The sequence below is a fragment of the Typopeltis vanoorti genome, chromosome 20, assembly GCF_054136105.1.
Source record: "Typopeltis vanoorti isolate ZY-2024b chromosome 20, IOZ_Tvanoo_1.0, whole genome shotgun sequence".
Classification (NCBI taxonomy): Eukaryota; Metazoa; Arthropoda; class Arachnida; order Uropygi; family Thelyphonidae; genus Typopeltis; species Typopeltis vanoorti.
This window is the reverse complement of record NC_143568.1, coordinates 54,830,444-54,855,629: the sequence shown is the minus strand read 5'-3', so window position 1 is coordinate 54,855,629 and position 25,186 is coordinate 54,830,444. Positions and strand designations below refer to the sequence as shown.

The window sequence follows — 25,186 nt, the reverse complement described above, 5'->3', positions numbered from 1 at the left end:
TTGCTCATGTCAAAAACCAGCAAAAATAATATGCCAGTTTTTTTAAATAAAAAATTATCTGTTAAAAAATGAACAATGTATGGTTTGCTCAATACTTGCATAGCTGTCAACTACATTCCTACTAAAAGACTCAAAAACAAATTACAGAATTTCTGACAAGTCTTTGCTTTCTATTGTGAAAAAATTAATACTCCATTATTCTAGACTGCAAAATCCACAAAAATAATATACCATCGAGACTGGAAGGGATACAGTCCATCATATTACCTAGCTAAGAAATTAGCAGCCACATTCAAGGAGTCGATAGGTCTTTCTGTCTCCTACATTAAAAATAGTCTACTATAATATGAAAATTAAAGACTGTTCTAAATAACCAAGATCTCTTGGTCTCACCATCTTCTTTATGAATTTTATCATGAATGGCACAATTCTTTTTTACACAAATTTTTGTCCAACATTACAGTTTGCTCTACTAAAGTTATTTGATGTGGCAAAACAACTTTGCCTTCCAAAAAGGAAAGTCCATAGACCCATCACAATCTTCTATATGAAAACATTTAAAAAACAAAGCTCTTTCAGCCACAATTTTAAAACCTGAGGTTTGATTTGGGCTGTTTCTCATTCAGTATGCATTGCCTACACATACTGGTCAATATGTACATATAGATGCCTATTATCACCCAACACAAAACTAGTGATAATTATAATATATATATATATATTGTATTAATATACTCTCAAAAAGGGGTGGAACCAATTTGCTGCAGGGAAAACAAAATCAGATTCAGCTTTTTAAACAGTAAATAGCATATCTGCTATTTACTGTTTAAAACAGTGAATATGCTAACCACTCGGCCACCCAGGCTGGCCGAGTGGTTATCATATCCGCTCTTTAGCCAAAAGGCTGTGGGTTTGAATCCCACCGTGGGCATGGATGTTTGCGATTGTCTGTGGAAATACTAGTAGTGGTGGTGGTTGGCGGTAGATGGTATTGGTGGATTGAGTGGTGGAGACAGAGTTGTAGAGTAGGTGCCCTCCCTCAATGAGTCTTTGGACTCCCTGGAGGTGTAATAAAGAAAGTAATAAATATAATTAAGACAAAATTGATAAAATACCTAAGCAGAAAGGTAACACACCTAAACAAAGATTAACAATTAAAGCCATATCTGAATTTAAACTTCCTATAAAATAATCAGCAATTAAGTTATACTTACCAAGAAATAATATTCTTGTTTAATCCTTTATCCAAGTGCAAGCAAAAAAAGTTGCGTTTGAAGTATATTTGTGCAATGTGTGTATTGACAACAAGTCAGCTTTATGTTTGGATGCTGTGACAGTCGTGCCATCTAGATGAGAGAGGTGGAAGTGGAGGTGAGTAGAAGTTGCATACAATGGCCTTGCAAGGAACCAGAAGGCACAGCTTCCATTTGACATGAGTCAAGTTTCTGCTATTGGTCTTTATGAAGTTGGATTTGCTGCTGGTTGTTTTACATTTATTGAATGCTTCATGTAGGTTGAATTAGAGGCTGGGGTAGTCGTTGCAAGCCACACAGTTATGCTGATTTTTTTTTTTTCCCTTCTTCTCCACTGCTTCATTTCCAAGAAACCAGACCAGAGCACATTTATCCAGATGGCATATCATGGCTTTATAAAGAGGAATAACAACTCCTTATCTCTACTTGTTAATGTGTTCTTCAGTAACCAAGTAATCTTATAGGCTACCTTAACAGCATGACCTTTAAGCTTTAATAACTCTGTCTACCATCACCCCTAAATCTCTAGCTTCATCTATTTCCTGCAGCAGATCTATCGATGTGGTACATAGCTTGCAATCTATTTTTCCTAAAATGCATGACTTTACATTTCTCCACATTTAACTGACACCCATTATCTTCTGCTCATTCTGACAGCCTATTTAAATCATCCTCCACATAGCCTTGATTAACTACTATTCTACCTAATTTTCCATCATCAGAAAACAGTGGAATATTTCCTTTCAGGTTATTGTCTATATCATATCCTAGGTATAAATTAAATGGTAGTGGTCCCAGTACTGAACCTTACAGCACACCACTAGTCACCTGTTTTCACCTTGATTCTTCCCTTTCATATATCACTTTTTGGTATCTGTCCAGCACCCACCCTTTTATCCACATAACTAGTGTCATATTCATCCTCATTTGTTGCCATTTGCATAACAGTGTTCTATGTGGTATTCTGTCAAATACCTTTGCAATATCCAGCAGAATCATCATATAGCCATTAACTCAACTGTTACGCTATTAAAAAAAGTTAGTTAATTACTAAGGCATGACCTACCCTTCACAAGCCATGTTGTTCTCATACAGTATCATATTTTTATCCACCCATTCTTGAATTCTCTTTTTGACCAGTTTTTCCAGTATACCACCATGCCTGAGACATCATCATCATCATCATCATCAAATTCCTGCCATGTACCCTCAAGGGGTGTACAGGATATGACAGTACTACATGAAAAAATTACATCATTACTAACTTCCTATCTACAATTTTCCTCCAAATCAGTCTGTTACTTGTCAAGACTCCAACATTATCAGATCTTATATTTCTATCGTCTAAGGCACTTTGTACCGTATCAATCCACCTATATCTTGGTCTTCCTCTGGGTCGTTTTCCTGCCAACCTGGCAGAGAACACTTGTTTTGCTAATCTTTCCTCTCCCATTCTATTTAAGTGACCATACCATCTGAGATTAGCTCTGCTAACGCATTCCTGGATGCTGACAATGTCAAGTTCTTTCCTAATATCCTCATTTTTAATATGATATTGCCATTGATGCCATCTGTTCACGCCTCTAATCTTTCTCAGGACTCTCATATCTGCGGTCTCTAGTCTTTGGTCAAGTGTTTTACTTCTGACCCAGCTCTCAGATCCATAAGTTAAAATTGGTTTGAACACAGTCTTGTATACAGCTAATTTAGTGTTCCGACTAATTTCTTTCTTATTCCATATGAATTTATTCAATTGACTTCCCACGATACAAGCTTTGCTGATTCTGTTGTCTATTTCTATATTTAGTTTACCATCTTCAGTAAAAATTGTGCCTAAGTAGCTGAAATGTTTTACTTGTTCCACAGGTTCTCCATTCACAACACAGTTGACATTTTCAATGATTCTGCCTATTTTCATTGTCTTTGTCTTTTTATTGCTGACCTTCATACCATATCTATTACAACAGCTATTCAATTTAGTCAGAGAATCTTGCAGACTTGTAGCGGATTTATTTAGAAGTATAACATCATCCGCATAAAGCAAAGAGCTGACATTAACATCTCCAATTTTGATATCATGTTTAATACCACTTTCCTTCATAATGTGATCCATATAGATAATGAATAACAGAGGGGATAATGTACATCCTTGTCTCACACCAGATTTAACATTAAACCATCTTCCTGTACTTCCTTCAATTCTAACTGCTGACTCACAACTCAAATAAAGACTAAGTATTGCTTGATATAATGCGCCATTGACACCATATAACTGCAGCGTATTGAATAGCTTCTCTCTTGGCACCTTGTCATATGCCTTTTCCAAATCGACAAAACTTAAATACAGATCTTTGTTATATTCCCATGCTTTCTCGACTATTTGTCGTAAAGTGAAGATCTGATCCTGACAGCCTCTATTTGGCCTGAATCCAGCTTGTTCTTCACCAAGCTTTTCTTCCACAATTCTTCTCAACCGTTTCTCAAGTATACTTGCATAGATCTTGCCAGGAACACTCAGTAGGGAAATGCCTCTGTAATTCTCACATTCAGTTTTATTTCCCTTTTTATATATGGGTACTATGAGAGCTCTACTCCAATCATCGGGAATTCGTCCCTCTGTCCAGGCTTTTTGAACTATGCAGTGTAGCCACTGTAAGACTCTTATACCACCATACTTCAGCATTTCTGGTCGAATATCATCTACTCTGCTGCCTTTCCACATTTCAAGCCTTTGATGGCTTTTTCTACTTCAAGTATGGATATGTATTCCTGACTGCATGCCTGGTCAGTGTTTTTTATCACTGTGCTGTCATCACTGCTTGTTTCATTTAGCAGTTTTTCAAAGTAATTACTCCATACTTCAAGGATATCTTTTTCTCCTGTTTTCATTTCACCTTTATCATCTCTAATTCCTTTTACAGCACTCTTTCCTCCATTCCTAAGCTTCTTCAACAACCTCCAGAATATTTTGCCACCTTCTTGATATTTATTTTCTATATTCTTGCCAAAGTCCTCCCATGACTTTTGTTTAGCTAGTTTTACACACTGTTTAGCTTTCTTACATTTGTCTCTGTATTCTGTAAGAGTAAAAGCTGACTTATTTGCCAGGAACTTTTGATATGCTTTCTTCTTTTCCTTCACTGCCTCTTTAACTTCCTGTGTCCACCAGGGAGTTCTGATTTTTTTATCTTTGCACACAAACTCACCACATGCCTCTCTGGCAGAATCAATCAATGTTTCCTTCAGAGTTTGCCACTGAATCTCCAAGGTTTGATTCCTGTTCTCAAACTCTTTCATTTTCTTTTCAATAATATTTCTGTATTTTAGTCTACAGTTTACATCTGAGAGCTGCTCAACTTTTATTCGCTTTAAAACTTTCTTACATGTTATTCTTTTCAATATAAAATTCAATTTTATCCTGCTCAAGACTAAATAGTGATCACTTCCAATTTCAAATCCTCTGTACACTCTGGTGTCCTGCACCAGGGAGAAAACATCACTATCAACAATAACATAGTCAATGAGACTTTTCTTATTCCTAGCCTCTTCTCTCCATGTGAATTTGTGCACATTTTTATGTTGGAACATGGTGTTAGTAATAACCAGTCCATGTCCTGAGCAGAAATCCAACAGATATTTGCCATTATTATTAGCTTTGCTCTTTTCTCCAAATTTTCCCAAAATATTTTTGTATGTCTCACAATCATTTCCTACTCTGCTATTTAGATCCCCAACAAGGACCAACTTTTCATTTTTCATTGTGTCAGTTGCTTTTTCTAAAGCCTCAAAAAATTCCTCCACTTCTACCTTAGTAGAACCTTCTGTGGGACCATAGGCACAAATAAGTCTCATTGTCCAGTTCCCCATTCTCATATTTGCCCACATTACTCTACTTGAGACTGACTGCCATTCAAGAAGATTAGCCTCGTATTTTGTGTTGAATACTATGGCTACTCCTTCTTTTCCTTGATTGTTATTGCCTGAATATAACATTTTGTATTTATTGCTCAGAAAGATCTCACCAGTTTTGGTCTTTTTTGTTTCAGTCACCCCTATTATGTCGATCTGGTACTTATCTAATTCCTCAGCTAGCTCCATTTCTTTGCCATTCAGGCTTCTTACGTTGATAGTACCGATCTTTAACTCTGGTGATGTTGAGTTGGGGTTTGTTTTCAGATTTGTTCCAGTAGCTGACTTTTCGCTGTTCGCCCTGGTTCCCTGGCGAAAACAACGGGGGCCTTGTTTAACCGGGTGACGCCCCAGCCGGCATGAAATTTTGTCATGTTGTACCATCATTTTTTATTTTGGTTTAACCAATAAGAATACAATTTGGTCGGCTAAATCCCAAATTGCCAGCCCATCCTCGTTCGTTCAGTATCAAAGTAGATACCCAACAGGGTGCACCACGAGAAGGTGAGGATTGGACATTAGGTCAGAAGCCCTGGTCGGTTCTCCGCATTCCTTTAAAGGCTATGTGGAGGTCTCCTCTCAGTTATACAGCTTTGACCCTTAAGCACCCCCTTTTTGGTCTATAATTTGTTACTGCAGTCTTAAATTTTCCGTTATGCAAGGGAATAATTTTGCCCTCTTTCCACTCCCTTGGAACTCGACCAGAACTGAGACTTAGTCAGTGGTATTGCCAGTTCCTTTGTACATTCATGCAAAATCCAAGCTGATATCCCATCTAATCCCACAGCTGTATTTACATTGAAATGATTCTGCAATATCCTAAGAACCTCCATTTCATCCATCTCTGTTCCCACATTAGTGTCTGTCACATAGTTAAAGCAGTAACCTCACTTAGATGATATATCCTTGCAATGTGGTCACTCAAGAACTCAACTATTTTATCTGCTTCTGTCACCTCGTGACCATCATCACTTATTAAAGTTAATCTTACATAGTCATTCTTCCTCTTATTTGTCATGTAAAAAAAAGAACTCTTTGGGATTTCTTTTAGCCTGCTAGGCTAGATTTTTCTTGTAATCTGGTCACCTTTCTTACCTGAGTCTTGTAGTGTTCATGAGTTTGCTGGTCACCTTTCTCCCTATATACCCCCCCCACAGTGGTGAGCTATAAGGGGCTCGCGCGAGCCCTTTGTTAAATTTTTCTCAAATTTGCGAGCCCCTTGTTCTTCTTCTTAAATTATGTTGTTTAAAAAAAAAAAAAACATAATTTTTTCACATATATTAAGCCACAAACTCATTCAATAACCTAACAAAAATTAATTTATTCGGCAGTGTATAGATTATTTGGAATTATGGTTTCAACTCCTCTATAACGAAAGTTTGAAAATAAATATGCAATCATATGGTAAAACCACAGGATTTGGAAGATGAAGAACTCAAAAACATTTTAAATGTATGTTATTATCCTGAAACATGGAGTATGGAAGAAGTTACGTGTCCATGGTTAGAAGGAAAAAAAAGATAACATCTTTAAATTTTATTTTGAAATAAGAAATTAAAATTAATGATTTTAGAGATTTAGTAGAAATGGCTTTGACTGGAAAGTTACAAAACGAAATTCCCAGCATGGCGAAAAAAGCCAAAGTGATTATGGCAACAATTGCAGTTTGCAGCGCTGAAGCCGAACAAGCTTTTAGTGTATATAATATAAAATAATGTTTTGGAATATGAGGCTCAGTTTAAATTGGAAATGTTTGAATTCAAATAAAATCGAGGAGTATTGAATTCTTTGTCTACTCACTACACAAAATTTTGGATAAAGCTTCACACCAATAACAAATATCCTGAAATCACAATACTGATGAAAAAATAACTGTTTGTGTTAACCTGGATTTGTGAAAGTACTTTAGCTTATTAACTTTAATCAGGTCTAGATACACAAACAGTGTATCTAGATAACCATAGTTATCTAGATAAAGTCTAGATAACCAAATTCACTTACTGACAGAAATATGGAACACCTGCAAATCATATACCCAAAACTATAATAAATTTAGTTTAATCCTTTATCCAAGTGTGAGCAAAGAAAGTTTGTGCCTGAAAATATCTTCAGGACTGGGGGTAAGGTAGTGCAACTCGTAGCAAAGGTGGACCAAGCTAACATCACTCCTATCTCAGTATCTCCCATAATGCAAAACACATCTCCTTGCGGATATGTATAATGTTATGCATTAAGGGAAGGGCCACTACCCAGACTAGTTTTCGACCTTTATTGAGGTCTCTTCAGTAGGAGCCAGGCCCAGAAGTGGAGATACCAGGCAGAAGCATTGGTGAGGTCATCTTTACCTATAGGGGTTGCCAAATGGTGTGCCACCTTTTTTATTAAATTACTCTGGATTTAGAGAAAAATGTTGAAAGTTTATTTTTCACTTGGTTAGACTATAATAAATTTAGTTTAATCCTTTATCCAAGTGTGAGCAAACAAAGTTTGCGCCTGAAAATATCTTCAGGACTGGGGTAAGGTAGTACAACATTGGGCAACTCATAGCAAAGGTGGACCAAGTTAACATCACTCCTATCTCAGTATCTCCCATAATGCAAAACACGTCTCCTTGTAGATATGTATAATGTTATGCATTAAGTGAAGGGTCAGGTCCACCTTTGCTACAAGTTGCCTGGTGTTGTACTACCTTACCCTAGTCCTGAAGATATTTTCAGGTGCAAACTTTGCTCACACTTGGATAAAGGATTAAACTAAATTTATTATATACTCAAAACATGAGCCTGGCTACATCGATGTGATGAGGGACTAGACGAGTTACTTTTCCTATAATTGGCCAGCAAAAAATTCAGCATTCAAGATTAGTGGTCCTTTATTTAACCACGCTACCGGCCAAGACGTCTATAGACGTTCACGTTATCATGGATGCGAAGTGCTTATTAAAATTGTAATACCATTGTTATAACAATGAAATATATGATGGATACGAAGCGTATGCGGATGCGTATTTGATCCATAACGGCCGGTAAGGTGGTTAATGTAATTGAGAAGCCCTGATCTATAGTATCATTATTTTTGTATATCCTTCATCATTTAAGTTATTTTTTTTTCAATGAACTTCAGAATACTTTTACCATTTTCCTGATATTTATCTTCTGTATTCTTACCAAATTCTTCCCAGGACTTGTCTACCTTTACACAAAGTGCTTTGCTTTCTTCTTATTATTAAGAGAGACCAGTGAGTCAGAGAATCATCGAGGGAGGCCACATACTACACACACCAGCTATCATACTTATTCTTGAATTCATTCACACTGCTTGCACTCACAACATCCAATGGCAATCCATTGCAATCATGCACCACCCTCTGAGAGAAAAATCTAGCCCTCACACCCTTCTTGGCTGCCTTCATTCTCAGCTGCCAAGGATGCCCTCTTGCCCTTTCCCCACTCTCCATAAATTGAAAAATTCTATCAATTGAAATCCTGTATGACCCTTCCAGAAGTTTGTAAATCTCAATCATATCACCTCTCTTTCTCCTGTTTGCTAGTGTCTGTAGTTTATAAATTCTCAATCTGTCTTCATAATCAGTATTCCACAATCCTGATATCATTTTTAACACACTCCTTTGTATACTCTCTCCAATATATCAGAATCACAACGGAGACCAGACCTGCGTACAATAGTCCAAGTGAGGTCTTATCAAGGCCTTGTAAAGAGGCAAAATAACATCCTTATCTTTACATGTGAACGTTCGTTTCAGCATTGCAATTATCTTTTGAGTTGTATTTGCAATCTTTGCCACATGGCCCCTAAACTTCAACTGCCTGTATACTAACACTCCAAGATCCCTATTCTCATCAGTTTCTTCTAGCCTAATCTCACCAATATAATACGACATTGGATATCTAATCATGCCGAAGTGAATGACTTTACATTTACTAACATTGAACTGACACCCATTTTCCCATGCCCACAATTCCAGCTTATTCAAATCATTCTGCAAAGACTGCATATCATCAGCATTCCTGATTACCCTACCTATCTCTGCATCATCAGCAAATAACTGTATGTCGCTTGTCAGATCCTTCCCAATATCATTAATGTACAGATTGAATAACAGTGGACCAAGCACTGATCCTTGTGGTACACCACTTGTTATCTTTGTACTGGTTATGGGCAGTACTACCCTTACATCATGTACAGACATATCGTCCAGACTTGATGTAGGCCTAAGCCTTTACAAGTGTTTTACCCTATGCCTGTTCTAATTATCATTATAGTCATTTTCTGGTGGCAATGCCATGCCACCAGTGTGCCCTGTAGGGCCCTCAAGGAAAGAACTTTTATATCCTTCTGCGTAAGCCCAAGCTGTTTTAAGTCCTTATAACTATCTGCGCTTAATACACCATGTAAAGAGATGGTGGCGCTGGTAAACCTTGGAGTTGCCCCATGCTCCTCCTGTATCTTACTAACTAGATCTTGGTTATTTTTATAATAGTTTACTTTATTATTATGGCTATAGGCTAGCAGCCACTCTGTTCCCACCACCTGGGCATCAACTAACCAAATGTCACCATCTCTTTTAATCACTAAGTCTGGCTTATGCAAACCCACGGAGGTCCTATAATGTGGTTCCACCGTGGTCTCCCAATCTTTGTTCTTAAAGCGGTTGTCAGAATGGAGACCACGCTGTCATGCCTCCACACATGGACCCCATGGGTGCGGAAGCAACACTGGGCTATATGAGACAATGTCTCAATGTAGTGGCAGTCAGCCCTACAGTTTGAGTCGTCACTACCCATTGAGCTGTGCAGGCTCAAGTGGGCATCGATCCTTATCCTGATAAGGTCAATATACTCAAATCCAGGGAGGAGTCTGGTGCCATCCCTTACCCAATCATGCTGGGGAGGCACAAAATATGACGACACCATCTACAGAACAGTGCAGCAGAGATGCCCACCTCTTGTGTTCTGCAGGTGCTGACTCAATTAAGGTACCTTGATCATGGGACCAACCTTTAGCCTGCTTAAATTCTTCTTGTATTAATGGGCTATAGAAAGCCTCTCTGCAGATAGGAGAAGATAGTTCTAACTTCGCGATTCTGGACAGCCGCAGGCGTGGGATCAGCCATCTAAGTGATGGAATCCCGAGCCCACCATCCTTCACCCTCGTGGAAATATGCAGTAGGAGTGTCGGGCAGCAGTCAGAGCCACGATCTCACGGCTGAATGGATAGCCCCGTCCATTCGGGACAGTACCGAGATGTATGTCCTACAAAGCACCAACTTGTGGTAAAAGGAAGGTAGGAGATAGTGGGAAAGGAGAAACAGTCTTTGCTGGGGTTTGAGAGGAGCTTTCCTCAAAGAAGCGATCTTAGCTTCTAGGATGGATGGGACAGAAGACCTTCCCTTTGGGATGAACATGATACTGAGGTATCTCTACTTTTCCATGATGGTCAAAGCATGCAACGGCCTCCTGTGCAGGAAAAACTCTATAGTCTTGGCCTTAAGCTTCTTGTCACGACCAGAGGGGACAAGAGCTAAAGAGCAAGACTTCTCTACATTAATAGAAATGCCTCGAATTGAGAAAAACTCAATTGCCTGTCAAGGAGTTCCTGCAAGCCTATTTTAGTAAAGGCTACGAGAATAAGATAGTCTGCAAAGGCCATAGCATTAAAGTAAGAAGTGCCTTTAGAGTAGCCTATATGGAATGGAAGAGAGTGAAGAAACTCATCTATGACATAGTTAAAGCAAAGGAGAGAGAGAGAGGATCATCCTGGTGAACACTCCGCACTGTGGCAGTAGAAGTTGCACAGGACCCTGTAGTGATAGTGATGGAGCTACCTAAGTATAGCCCATAATATAGGAAAGAAAGGGTTCTGGACATCCAGCAATAGACAGCGCTCGAAGGAGAGCAGGAAGGGAGATGCTATCAAAGGCCTTTTGGAAGCCTTATTCAGTGATGCCATATATAGAGGCTTAAGGCGGCGGCGGGAATCAGAGAGAAGAGAAGAAAGAGGATATATACAGGGTGTTCGGGATAAATTTGACATATTTATAATTAATTATATTTTTCCGTAAGTTACATGTATTAACACACACTTCTCTTCATTTAAAAGTATGGACCCTTCTTCATTCATATACAAGATGTCAGAAAGGATGGATAGCTGGAACCCACCTGAATCATGGAAGAGAATAACTTGTATCATGATGATTCGTGCCCGCCATCAAAATAAGGATATTACGACTGCTGCCCAATGCTCCCTGAATACAGTAAAAACAATCAGGCATGAACTAGAGACTTGCAATGGTGACTACGAGGATGTAGCAAGAAGAAAGATCCCTAGCAGACGATCTGATTGCGTTCGTACAGCAGAATTCCTCGCAAATCTGCAGGAACAGGTGTTGAAGAACCCTGGCATTGGAATTCCGGCTTTGTTCGTGGAGTTGCTAACTGTAGTCAAGCCCTGGATAACAAGGGTAGCCAATGGTAGGCCGTATGTATGGCAGCAGGATTCGGCCCCTTGCCACACCTCTGGGAAAAGTCAAAAATGGTTGTCTGAAAATTTCTACGACTTCACCAGTCCAAATGTTTGGCCTCCAAACTCCCCAGACCTTAACCCCATGGATTATTTTGTATGGGGTGCAGTTGAAAAAGACACCAATCGCACTTCCAGTAATACAAAAGCCCAGTTAATGGATAAAATTAAAACAGTTTTTGCGGCCTTCCCAGGGAGACTGTAGCATCAGCTTGTTCGAGGTTCCGAAGCAGAATTGAAGCTGTGATCGATGCTAATGGTGGTTATTTTGAGTAAATCTTGTTGATAGTATTGTAATTAACTCTGTCTGTAATGTTTTTTTGTCAATTCATTAAATTTAATAGATACAAAGAAGATTTTCTTTTTCCTTACGAAACTGTCAAATTTATCCCGAACACCCTGTATTCTCGGCACAGCTGTCCGAAGGGACAAAAGCTCTGTCTATATTCATGCTGTATATGTTGCTGAGGTCATTTAACTAAGATTTTATGATGGAGTTTAAGTATCACAGGGGAGATGGTAATAGGTCTAAAGTCTGATACACAGCTTGAAGTTTCTTTCTTCGGAATGAAGATAGTTCTTGAAGCACGCAGGTATGGTGATATTGCTTTACTGGAAAGGAGAATGTCCAATAAGTCTTGAAGAATCTTCAATGGCACCTTCTGAAGCCTAGGCACAGGAAAGCCATCAGTTCCGAAGGCAGAGAAATTGGATGGAAGAGCCGCTTAAACCTTACAGATTCAGATCCTCCGTATACCACTTTTTGATATCTGTCAGTCAGCCATTCTCTTATCCATGCTAATATTGTATAACCCAAACCCATTTTCTCCAATTTATGCAGCAGTCTGCCATGCTGTATTTTGTCAAAAGCCTTAGCAAAATCCAAAAGTATCATGGTATATCCATTTCCCCTTGTTTAGTTCAATGGTAACATTGTTATAGAATGTGAGCAAGTTGCTAAAACATGATCTTCCCTTAGTAAACCCATGTTGTTCATTGCAAAGTAGAGATTCACTGTCAACCCATTTCTGAATGTGGGCCATAACCAATTTTTCCAAAATCTTCACCACTGCTCCTGAGATACTAATTGGTTGATAGTTGGATACATCGGTCTTTGCACCATCCTTGTGCAATGGAATTACCATACATTCCTTCCATTCCTGTGGAATCTTCCCTGTTCTGAGACTCATATTAAACATCTCGGTCAAAGGAATGGCCATTTCAGCTGAACACTTTTTTAGCACATGTGCTGATATTCCATCAGTCCCTATTACTGAATTCTTATTCAGTTTGTGCAACAACTCTAATACCTTGGTCTCACACACCTGCGTTCGTTTCTTCATCTAGTGAAGAGGTAAGCTCACTGTTGCGTTCACCAGGTGATAGCTTTTAACGAAATGGGCACTCGTTAACTAAACAACCTCTTCTGCATCTGTAACCCTGACGACATCTGGATTTAAGAGTTATTCTTTCATATTCATTCTTTCTTTTACTTGTAGCATATCGATAGAATTCTTGTGGGTTGTCTTTAGCATGCAGAGCCAGTTTCTTTTCATAATCAGACTTTGCTTTCCTACAACAGTTGACTATTCTAGCCTGCTGCTTATAATGTTCATAACGGACGTCATCCTTAAAGCAAACGGTATTCCTTCCACGTCGTCCTTTTCTTATGAATCTCTTGCTTAATAAGATTACACATCCATTTGACTCCTACTCTATTTATTCTTCAAACTCTCAAGACACATTCTGATATCACATCATTTAAGTATTGTTTAAATGCTTCCCATGCACTGTCGATATTCTTTCCATCCAGCAACCGATTCCATTCCACTGAGCTCAGTATACTCCTCAGTTAGTTATAATTTCCTGCTTTGTAGTTCAGCATGTAACCTTTTCTGAATGAAACATTTATAAACTTAGTCACTCCTAAGTGACTAAGTTTATGAATCTAATGATATCTAATACCACATGATCACTGTCACCAACTGGAGGCAGAATAGTTACGTCTTTAACTGAAACACCCTCTGACACTATAATCAAATCTAACACTCTTTGACCTCTAGTTCCTTCTGTCACATGCTGCTTGAGGAAGTTGTCTTGCAACAGCTCAATAAATGCATTTTCATTCTTCTTATGCGATTCTTCTGATACCCAATCAATATTTGGATAATTAAAGTCTCCCATTATGATTACTTTTCTATTTGGTGATGCATTTCTTCATCACCAGCAACTGATCCACCAGGTCTGTAACAACATCCCACTATGTAATTTATCTTGTTAGATTCCACCTCACACCAGATGGCGTTAAACTCACTAAGACATGAAATATTGTTAGTAGTATTACTACATTCATAGGTCTCAACTCTAACTGGATTTAAGTCATCCAATATCATTAGCAGCATGCCCCTTCCTCTCCTATCCATTCTATCCTTCCTAAAAATTCTGTACCCCTGACACTGATACCAGTTAGTAGGTCTGATTCTGATAGTCAGGTCTCACTAATTCCTACAATCTGAGGTCGCAACATATTGACTAAGACAACAAACTCTGCCGCTTTGTTTCTGATACTCCTAGCATTTGTGTACAGACATAATAATTTACCTGCGTGTTCTTTTGTATACTCTTGTTTGCAGTCTACCTGACACAGTTGGACAACTTGGAGATCCCTATTCTTCTCTAATGCCTTACACATGTAGACATCTTTGCACACATATGATGGGTCCGAATTTGATGAACACAAACCCGAAATCATTCTTGCCTTGTCAACATTTCCATGACAAAGCCCATTATATTTTTCTTTGTACCCTCTTGAAGCACATGCTGGTTTACTTGTGAAGAACTTTTGATATGCTTTCTTCTTTTCCATGACTACCTCTTTAACTTTGTGAGTCCATCACGGAGTCCTGATTTTTGTATTGTAGACAGTTTCACCACATGCCCGTTCAGCTGAATCATTCCTCATCCACAGTTGCATATGGTGAAGTTGACTGCAGTGATATTTTTTCACTCTTAGGATTCTTCAAAGTTTGATTCTTGTTTTCAAACTTTTTTTTTTTCTTGAATGATATTTATATATTTGAATCTTCAAGCCCTCTTCTGATGCCACTCACCTTTTATTATTTAAACCTTTTGTCCAAACATTAATAGTGATTTACTTCTTGTTTGAAATCATCCATTTGCTCTTTTCCTGAATCATCATAAAGATATGCTCTCAACAAAAACATAGTCAATGGGACTTTTCTTGTCTTCTTTCAGTGTGAATTTGTGCACATCATTATGTGAAACATGGTATAAGTAATGACTAATCCATGTCTTTAACAGAAATCCAGCAAGTACTTAGCTTTGTTTTTCTCCAGAGTTTCTCCAAACACTTCCTTATGTCTGGTATTCCTTTCCCATTCTGCTGTTTAGATCCTCATCAAGGGCCAACTTTTCTTTTTTTTTCAAGTGCTTTCTCTAATTACCAAAAGTAATGCATGAACTTCGTTGATCATTCCTTCTACAGGCTCATAGGTGCAATTTATTCTGATTTTCCAGCTCCCCATTTTGATGTTTCACCCCATCAGTAGTACTTGATTTGTCTGTCATTCACTAAGCTTATCTTCATATTTAGTGTCATATACTATATCTACTAATTAATTTTCCTAATCATTATCTGAATGTAGCATCTTGTAGTTATTCAGAAGAATCTCACCAGTTTTTGTCTTCATTTCATTAACACTAATTATTCTGATGTATGCTTCTGTAATTCTTCTGTCACTCTATTGATACCTTTTACATTGTTGGTGCCTGTCTTGCAATCTGCTAATGTTAAGTTGTTTCAGTAGATGACCACTTTTTGCCCTGGTTCCCTGACAAACAGCATGATCCTTGTTTAACTTCAGCCGGCATTTCATCTTGTTGTACCATTGTCTTTTGCTTTGTCAGTACAGAATATAGTTTAGTAAGCTGAATTCCAAATTGCCAGCTTATCCTTATTCATTCAGTATTAAGGTAGATACTTGCTAATGGAATGCACTATAAGAAAGTGAGGATCGGATGTTAAGTTAGAAGCCTGGTCTTTTCTCTGTATTCCTTTGAAGTCTGTGTTTGAGTCTTTTCCCTGTTATCTGGTTTTTTAACTGTTAAGCAACCCATTATTGATAATTTTACAAATTACTAAGCTGACGGCATTCATTAATAGTTCAGTCCATTTCCAAACATAAACCTGAATCCACTTATTGGGAAGGATACAAGCTGAGTAGAAAAGAGTATAGAAATGATACAGACCATGTGTTTAGTTCTAAAGTACAACTTTTGAGTACAAGTGGGAAGATTTCAGGATCAGATGGCTTTTTAGTATCTAGGTTATTTAAGATTCTTCTTCCTAGCAAAAATGTATAGGAAGCATCTAGCGTACTGTTACTGATATGGTAGAAGGTACTTTGTTTTGGCCATTTATACAGTAGTTGCAGTGCCATTGGGTAAGAAAGATGAAAGTATAGTAAATCCATTGGCCTTTACCAGAGACCAGAAGATGCAACTGCTATTTGTACAAGAGCAAAGTTTTTTTGCACTTTGCTCTTTCAGAGTCATGGTTGGATTTGTTTGTGGTTGTTTTGCATTTGCTACATGCTTAAGTGTGTGCTATGTTCTTGTGTAAAGTCCCTTGTGGTATGCTGAATATTGGTGAGAATTTTGAATGGAGAAGAAGATGAAAGTTTTCATTTGAGTGAGGATAATATCAGTAATTTACTCAGAGTTAGCATTTAGAAGTATTAGCCTAACCATAGAATGGAAGAGACTCGAAATCCTGGAGATCCCATAGGTGCTTTTGTTGTGCCATGTGGTTGTGAATGGCTAAGTGCAGAATATTGTGAAGGAAGAATCTTGTACAATATTATGGTTTAGATTACTGAGAAGAGTAGTGTCCTCTAAGGTATGTTTGAAAGGAAAACTAGTTAAAAGTTCAAAGGCGTTGGCTACCTGGTATTCTGGTTGGTGGTTGGATGAGCATTGTTTACAACAAATACGCTGGTATCTCTCCCTACTTGATCACTGGAATTGTAAAAGGGAGGGTGGTTAGTTGTAGGTAGTGAAGTCACTTTTACAATTTAGGTGGTTGGACAATAGATAGTTGAGCTTCAGTAGTAGGATGTTGAAGAGTTGAAAGTTTTTTTCACTTTGTTATATTATAAATTAAAGATGCCAAGAAATCATATTCTTGACTTCATCCTTTATCTAAGTGTAAGCAAATAAAGTTTGTGTATGAAGTAATTTCACAACTGGGCTAGTTATATGTAGAGGCTGATGACTTCCCATCACTTGCCGTAGTATCCCATAATGCAATGCACATATCATGACTTGTTTCTAGCATTGTATAGGATATTATACAGTATAACTTGTTGATGGTCTGTTCAAAATATCCTGAACCACTTCTGATGACAAGCTGTCTATTTCTGCTTTGCTAGTCTGTGATTTTTTCCATTATTAAAGAAACTATAGGCATAAAATTTATTCTCTTCAATAGTCAGTTCCTTTTGTTTACTTTTATATTTATGATGTATAAACATACAACTTGCATAATCATTTTTGGTTGGAAGTTAGAACAATTCTTGGTGAATGATTATATTCTTGTGTACTACTTGAACAGGTTAATATGTCATTACTGGTACAGTAGAGGCAACTGTTTATCATGGATGTAGTACTCATGAAAAGTGTAGTAAATAATTAAGGAGTTTTTCCCATGGATATAATAAAAATATGTAGATTTAACAAATGCATAGAATTCAGAAACATGATGCTGCCTAAATAGACCAGTAAACTTCATCATCAAATTCCTGCCATGTACCCTCAAGGGGTGTACAGGATATGACAGTACTACATGAAAAAATTACATCAGTACTAACTTCCTATCTACAATTTTCCTCCAAATCAGTCTGTTACTTTTCAAGACTCCAATATTATCAGATCTTATATTTCTATCGTCTAAGGCACATTGTACCGTATCAATCCACCTATATCTTGGTCTTCCTCTGGGTCGTTTTCCTGCCAACCTGGCAGAGAACACTTGTTTTGCTAATCTTTCCTCTCCCATTCTATTTAAGTGACCATACCACCTGAGATTAGCTCTGCTAACACATTCCTGGATGCTGACAATGTCAAGTTCTTTCCTAATATCCTCATTTTTAATATGATATTGCCACTGATGCCATCTGTTCACGTCTCTAATCTTTCTCAGGACTCATATCAGTGGCCTCTAGTCTTTGGTCAAGTGGTTTACTTCTGACTCAGCTCTCAGATCCACAAGTTAAAACTGGTTTGAACACTGTCTTGTATACAGGTGTTTAGTGTTCAGAATAATTTCTCTCTTATTCCATATGAATTTATTCAATTGACTTACTACCATACCAGCTTTGTTGATTCTGTTGTCTGTTTCCATATTTAATTTACCATCTTCACTAAAAATCGTGCCTAAGTAGCTGAAATGTTTCACTTGTTCCACAGGTTCTCCATTCACAACACAGTTGACATTTTCAACGATTCTGCCTATTTTCATTGTCTTTGTCTTTTTATTGCTGACCTTCATACCATATCTATTACAACAGCTATTCAATTTAGTCAGAGAATCTTGCAGACTTGTAGCAGATTTATTTAGAAGTATAACATCATCCGCATAAAGCAAAGAGCTGACATTAACGTCTCCAATTTTGATATCATGTTTAATACCACTTTCCTTCATAATGTGATCCATATAGATAATGAATAACAGAGGGGATAATGTTCATCCTTGTCTCACACCAGATTTAACATTAAACCATCTTCCTGTACTTCCTTCAATTCTAACTGCTGACTTACAACTCAAATAAAGACTAAGTATTGCTTGATATAATGCCCCATTGACACCATATAACTGTAGCGTATTGAATAGCTTCTCTCTTGGCACCTTGTCATATGCCTTTTCCAAATTGACAAAACTTAAATACATATCTTTGTTATATTCCCATGCTTTCTCGACTATTTGTCGTAAAGTGAAGATCTGATCCTGACAGCCTCTATTTGGCCTGAATCCAGCTTGTTCTTCACCAAGCTTTTCTTCCACAATTCTTCTCAACTGTTTCTCAAGTATACTTGCATAGATCTTGCCAGGAACACTCAGTAGGGAAATACCTCTGTAATTCTCACATTCAATTTTATTTCCCTTTTTATATACGGGTACTATGAGAGCTCTACTCCAATCATCGGAAATTCGTCCCTCTGTCCAGGCTTTCCGAACTATGCAGTGCAGCCACTGTAAGACTTATATCACATACTTCAGCATTTCTGGTCGAATATCATCTACTCCTGCTGCCTTTCTGCATTTCAAGCCTTTGATGACTTTTTCTACTTCAAGTATGGATATGTATTCCTGACTGCACGCCTGGTCAGTGTTTTTTATCACTGTGCTGTCATCACTGCTTGTTTCATTTAGCAGTTTTTCAAGGATATCTTTTTCTCCTTTTTTCATGTCACCTTTATCATCTCTAACTCCTTTTACAGCACTCTTTCCTCCATTCCTAAGCTTCTTCAACAAACTCCAGAATATTTTGCCACCTTCTTTATATTTATTTTCTATATTCTTGCCAAAATCCTCCCATGACTTTTGTTTAGCTAGTTTTACACGCTGTTTAGCTTTCTTACATTTGTCTCTGTATTCTGTAAGAGTAAAAGCTGACTTATTTGCCAGGAACTTTTGATATGCTTTCTTCTTTTCCTTCACTGCCTCTTTAACTTCCTGTGTCCACCAGGGAGTTCTGATTTTTTTATCCTTGCACACAAGTATTGAAATGGTAAAGTAAACTTTACCATTTCAATTAGCATTTATTGAAACAGTGAAATATAACAGATAAAAGTCTACCTTGTATTACACAAGCATGGTACTTAATGATTAGTTTGTATCTCCATTGTCACTGCAATGCATTTAATAAATAAATATATGGAAATATTAAATTTTTTATATCATTGCACATGCATAAAATGAATACTATGCATTTATGAACTGATTAATCATGAACTATAATTTTAAAATTATAGAGCTAGATATTGGATATGTGAGATGTTGCATTGTCTAGTGCATTGGTACAAACATTGTGTTATGTGAGAGTCAATAATGAACTTTCTTCAGTATAATTTAAAAGCTTCATAGACTAGATTGTTGGATAGGAAGTGATGTCACTTTCGAGTTTCAGACTAGGATAAAGATGAGTATCACATGGAAAAAGTACAAAAGTATTTAAAAGAATCAGTTGAGGAACTTTCAAAATGAATTTAAGTATACAAATATTATTAAACTGATTCAGTGACAAAGTTGTCTGCCAAGATACAGAATCAAAACTTAAGATATGTGTAAAAATAGCTGAACAAAAATCATGGGATGACTTTGGTAAGAATATAAATACATAGGTGGCAAGCTCTTCTACAGTTACTGGAAAAATTTAGAAATGGAGGAAAAAGAACTATAAAGGGAATTGGACTGAAAGTATATGTTTTGGATGTAATTACTTTGAAAGTTTGTTAAATTTTTATCATTATAGGAGCATTGTAATACTTGATTCTTTAGAAATTAAATACATATTCTGCAGATGCTTGAACTTCAACCAGACAATATTTGTTTTGTAACTGCACATCTGTAGCTACCAAATTACAGAATTGCTGCTTAAAATGAAAATCAACACATTTTATATTTGAACAGTCCAACTATTAGATAACAATATCAAACAAACAACAACATTGCATTTATTATCTTGTACACGCACACTGTGTGTGTGTGTGTGTGTGAGAGAGAGAGTGAATGAAACTCGTGCAGCTAATTCTTTTTGTAATAACACATCTTAAAAATGTTATCTTTTTGCTTTTGTTCATTAATATTTAGATATGTTAAACAAGTCTCTTATGTTGGTTGGATATTAGTAGGTCTCTAATGTTAAAAATTAAAAAGTTTATCGTAAGTGTTTTTTGTTTTAAAAATTATATTGCAACAGTCTTTTCATTTGGGTGCTTTATAGGACCTTGCTGCAGATTATAATGTGACATGTATGCCAACATTCATTTTCCTAAAGAATAAGGCCAAGGTAAATATTTCTAGATATATTCTCTTTTCATAGAATAACCAGTGTTCAAGAAGACATGTTTTTTTTTAGCATATCACTTTGTTTGTGTTTTGATAAGATATTTGTAAATTTTTGCTTTGTATTCTCTTAGCTAAGAATCAAATACAGACTGATTTATGATTACCACATCCCACCACTAAAAATTTTGTACCACACACTTAGCAGGTTTAGGACATGTAGAAAATTGGTATTGCATGTGGGGTTAAGGGAGTAGAATCTATTAATTTTCTTTTTGAACACCTGGAGATTGTAGGTTTAGAGTATGTCAGTGGAAGGCACTGCTAGTGTTTGGGAGATTTGACAGATTAGTAGCAAAATGTAAATGGATATTGCACTCTTACTGCTTGTTTATATCCTCTGCACAACTGAAGTGCAGAGAATGATAAATGGAGCAGTGTTCATGGAATGGACAATATTCCATTTTAGAAAAGGCATAAAACAGAATCAGACAGTGATACAAGTGACTGGAGTGAGTCTGTTAAAGAAGGATCATCGTTTAGTTGAAATGTCCTCTTTATGGACAGCATCGAGCATTTTTAGGGAGAGTTTTGATGTATTTCCCCAGTGAGAGTAGTATTCTAAGGTTGGGCAGATGTGAAATTTGTACAAAGTTAGTAGGTGGACAAGTGAAAGTCTTAGCGTTTCCACTACACATTTACAAAAAAAAAAAAAAAAAAAAAAAACTTTCAGAGTAAGTTGAAATACTTTTTACTTAGAACTATTTTCCATCTTTGTATTTCTTTATGTTTAATAAATAAAAGCATGGGATTTTAAACAATCCAACATTGAAATGAAGATATATATTTTGATTCTCTTCTAATATTGTTTATTGCACAAATTTTGCATTTCTTTATGGGAAACATTTCTCAGTGTTGCCTGAAATTATTTTGTTGAATCTCTTTAGGAAGACTGATGATTGATAACTTGTACCCACCAGAGATAGAGAATTTATTTTTGTACCTTCTGTTTTGTGTCCTATTATCATCTCTCTCTCTCTCTCTCTCTCTCTCTCTCTCTCTCATACGGCAACATAGAATCTAGGAATGAACACATGCTAGGAAAATATTTTTTGTGCAATACAAAAATAACAACATGAAAGTCATTGGCGTAACGTATTTACAACAAATGGAAAAATAATTTCTTTGTAGTCCATTTCAGTGTTTATCTTACACAAGAATAATATTTGAATATTTGATGTGCTTTATCAACACATTTCATATGCATATTATAGTCCACTTCAGATGAAGGATGCACTTTTTTTGTTGTTTAGTTCCCTTTTAGTATTTGTCCATTGTAGTGGATTGCATTGTCAAAAATTGTTTTTAACTGCTCTCATCACACCACATCAACAAAAATAGTTGGCCTCTTTGCTTTTTCTTTTGCAACTGATTTCGTCACTGTTTCTTTTATAAAATTTATACTCCTGAGTATATTTCATTATTCCAGACATAGAGTATGATTCTGCAAGTTTGTTATAATTCTATATTTATATAGTTTATCATTTTGCTTATGTTGCTTTGAACTTCGAACATCCTCTCCACGCTGGCATACGTCTAAATTATCATTGAGGTGAAGGAATTCCTGAATAAGTACAAAATGTTAACAAGTTCTTGATTGTTGGTGGCAGGAGTAAAGATTGGAATCCCAATATGTTCTCAGGTTTGGTTGTTGGTTATTTCCACTTAACATTACCAGTCCAAGAAACGGCTGTATTTCTTCTTGTCAATGGTTTCAAATATTAACATGGACTCATAGGCTGATTTGAATGCATGAACAGCTCAGTGTAGTGATTCATTTTGGACACCACCACCATATCAATTAGCTTGCTAGTCAAAATATTTCAAGAGATTTCTTTCCGAGATTTGGTTGTATCTAGTAAAGAAAGATTTGGAGAAAGGGACAGTTAGTAATAGTGGTGAATGTCTACTGTATTTATTGAATATAACTTGCATCCCCCCCCCAAAAAAATAAAATTAGAGCTAATTAAAGTAATTTCCTTGCTTGCTTGTGTGCATCGTCAAAGTCATCTACCCAAATAGCTTCATCTTCTTTCCCATTATATCAAGCAAAAATTACCAGTAATTTACAAGACTTGAGATATGTAATAAACAATCCTTCATGAATGACAAATGAGAAGTGAAAGCAGAGCGCGAAACAGACAGCAGTGGTAGGCCCTTAGAGATAGAGCAGCTATGAAGACATGCATATGATTGGTGTGGTATTAACAAAAGATCGTGTGACCCAACAACAAAGGAAAGCTAACAATTGTTGAGTTGAAATGCTAATGCTCTTCAACCAAATTCCAGAATATCTCAAATCGCCATATATCTTAGTTTTAACACGTTCACGACGGGGTGGTGTTTTGCCTGTTTATTGTGCCAACAGAACTTCTCATTACTATTTGTGTACCGCTTCCACTTCGCACATGCGAGCTCAACTCCTACAAAGTTTCAACCCTTTGGTTGAATTTTACTGCTACTTGTTTGCATGCCACTTCAAACTGATTCATTGTGGAATTCTATTTGAAGTTAGCCTTAGTCATCTGTCTTAATGACATCTTAAATTTCAAATGCAATCAAGCAAACATTTATTTCATGTAATTAAAAAATTGGACAACAGTTTTTAGTTAGATACTATGTTTTCCGGTGCAACATGTGGTTTTGCTTGAGTCTATACAGCATAGATTCTGTGGAAGGGGGACATGTGATTGATTAATTAGTGCCGTTTTTATCCCAGTTGTGTAATATATTTCTCAACTATTTGTTGAGAAATATATTACACAGACTGCAAATATTTCTGTACCTTATGCAGTGATACAATAAAACTACTTGTTTTTCTTGTGTCTACAGTATAGTGGCTGTTCGGGTGGGCGTGTTCTTTACTATGGAGAACGAGTTACTATCGCCATGACGTGAACATCTTTAAACTTTTTTTTGTGTGTGTGTCCAAGATGTATATGCGAAACTATTTTAATTTCTTTTTTCGTAAAGTAAAATTAGGGGTGTGAGTTATATTCAAGTAAATAGATTAATTGGTATGTGCTCTGGACATGTTCATTCTTGTCACTACTATACTCTTTCAGCATATATGAATCTGCATAGAGGAGGTAAGGTGGAAAGTCTGAATTGCATTTTGCTGTTGTTAATTATTGCAAATTTGGTTTTTTGGTGCAGACATTTTACCACTTTTAGTCCAGTATCTCCACTGAAAGGCACAAATATTCAGCTGAATATTAAATCATATCAAAAGTTCCTGGCAAATAAGTCAGCTTGTGCTCTTAGAGAATATAGAGACAAATGTAAGAAAGTATAAACTGTATAAAACTAGCTAAACAAAAGTCATGAGAAGACTTTGGTAAGAACGTAGAAAATAAATATCAAGAATGCAAGATATTCTGGAGGTTCTAGAAGAAGCTCAGAAATGGAGGAAAGAGTGCTGTAAAAGGAATTAAAGATGATAAAGGTGACATGAAAACTGGAGAAAAAGATATCCTTGGCGTATGGAGTAATACTTTGAAAAATTGCTAAATGAAACCAGCAGTGATAACAGAACAGATGTGGTATCATGAAATGTGGAAAGGCAGCTGGAGTAGATGATATTCGAACAGAAATGCTCAAGTATGGGGGTATAAAAGTCTTACAGTGTTAGATAATAATTCGTCCTACTGCATAGTTCAGAGGGACGAATTCCAGATGATTGGAGTAGAGCTCTCATAGTACCCATATATAAAAAGGGAAATAAAACAATTGAGAATTACAGAGGTATTTCTCTACTGAGTGTTCCTGGTAAGATTTTTGCCAGTATCATCATCATCATTATTATTATGGGCAGCTCCAAGGAGTCCCTAGACTCATCGAGGGAGGCCCAACATCATGTCAAGAACAACTATTCAACATTCACACAGTATCTATCATACTTCACCTTGAACTCATTTACAGTCATGGCACCCTCAACAGACTCTGGCAGCTTATTCCACTCATTTACCACTCTCCAAGTAAAAAACCTAACTCTAACACCCTTGCTAACCACACTCTTACCAAGCTTCCATTGATGGCCCCTAGTCCTCCCACTACCAATCCTATTCTCAAAAATATCTTCTGAATTAATCTTATAGAAACCCTTCAGTAATTTGAATGTCTCAATCATATCACCCCTTTTTCGCCTATCAACCAATTTCTGCAGCCCACAAATCTTCAACCAGTTCTCATAAGGTTCATTCCATAGTCCTGCTATTATCTTGGTCGCTCGTCTGGATCCTCTCCACCTCCTCCCCATCGAGAAGAAACCCTGGCACCCATATCTGGGCATAGTAGTCTAGATGGGGTCTTATCAAGGCTCGATACAGAGGAACAATAA

At 36.9% G+C, this 25,186-nt stretch overlaps 1 protein-coding gene across 1 annotated transcript in view; it reads left to right on the top strand.

Moving 5' to 3' along the window:
• The window catches only part of LOC150095451 (thioredoxin-2-like), an 84,040-nt gene that overhangs the window by 29,538 nt on the left and 29,316 nt on the right, over positions 1 to 25,186 (top strand). The window contains exon 4 of the mRNA XM_090410051.1: positions 20,726 to 20,791. Coding sequence (XP_090266177.1) covers positions 20,726 to 20,791 — 66 coding nt within the window. The remainder of the gene's footprint in view (positions 1 to 20,725; positions 20,792 to 25,186) is intronic.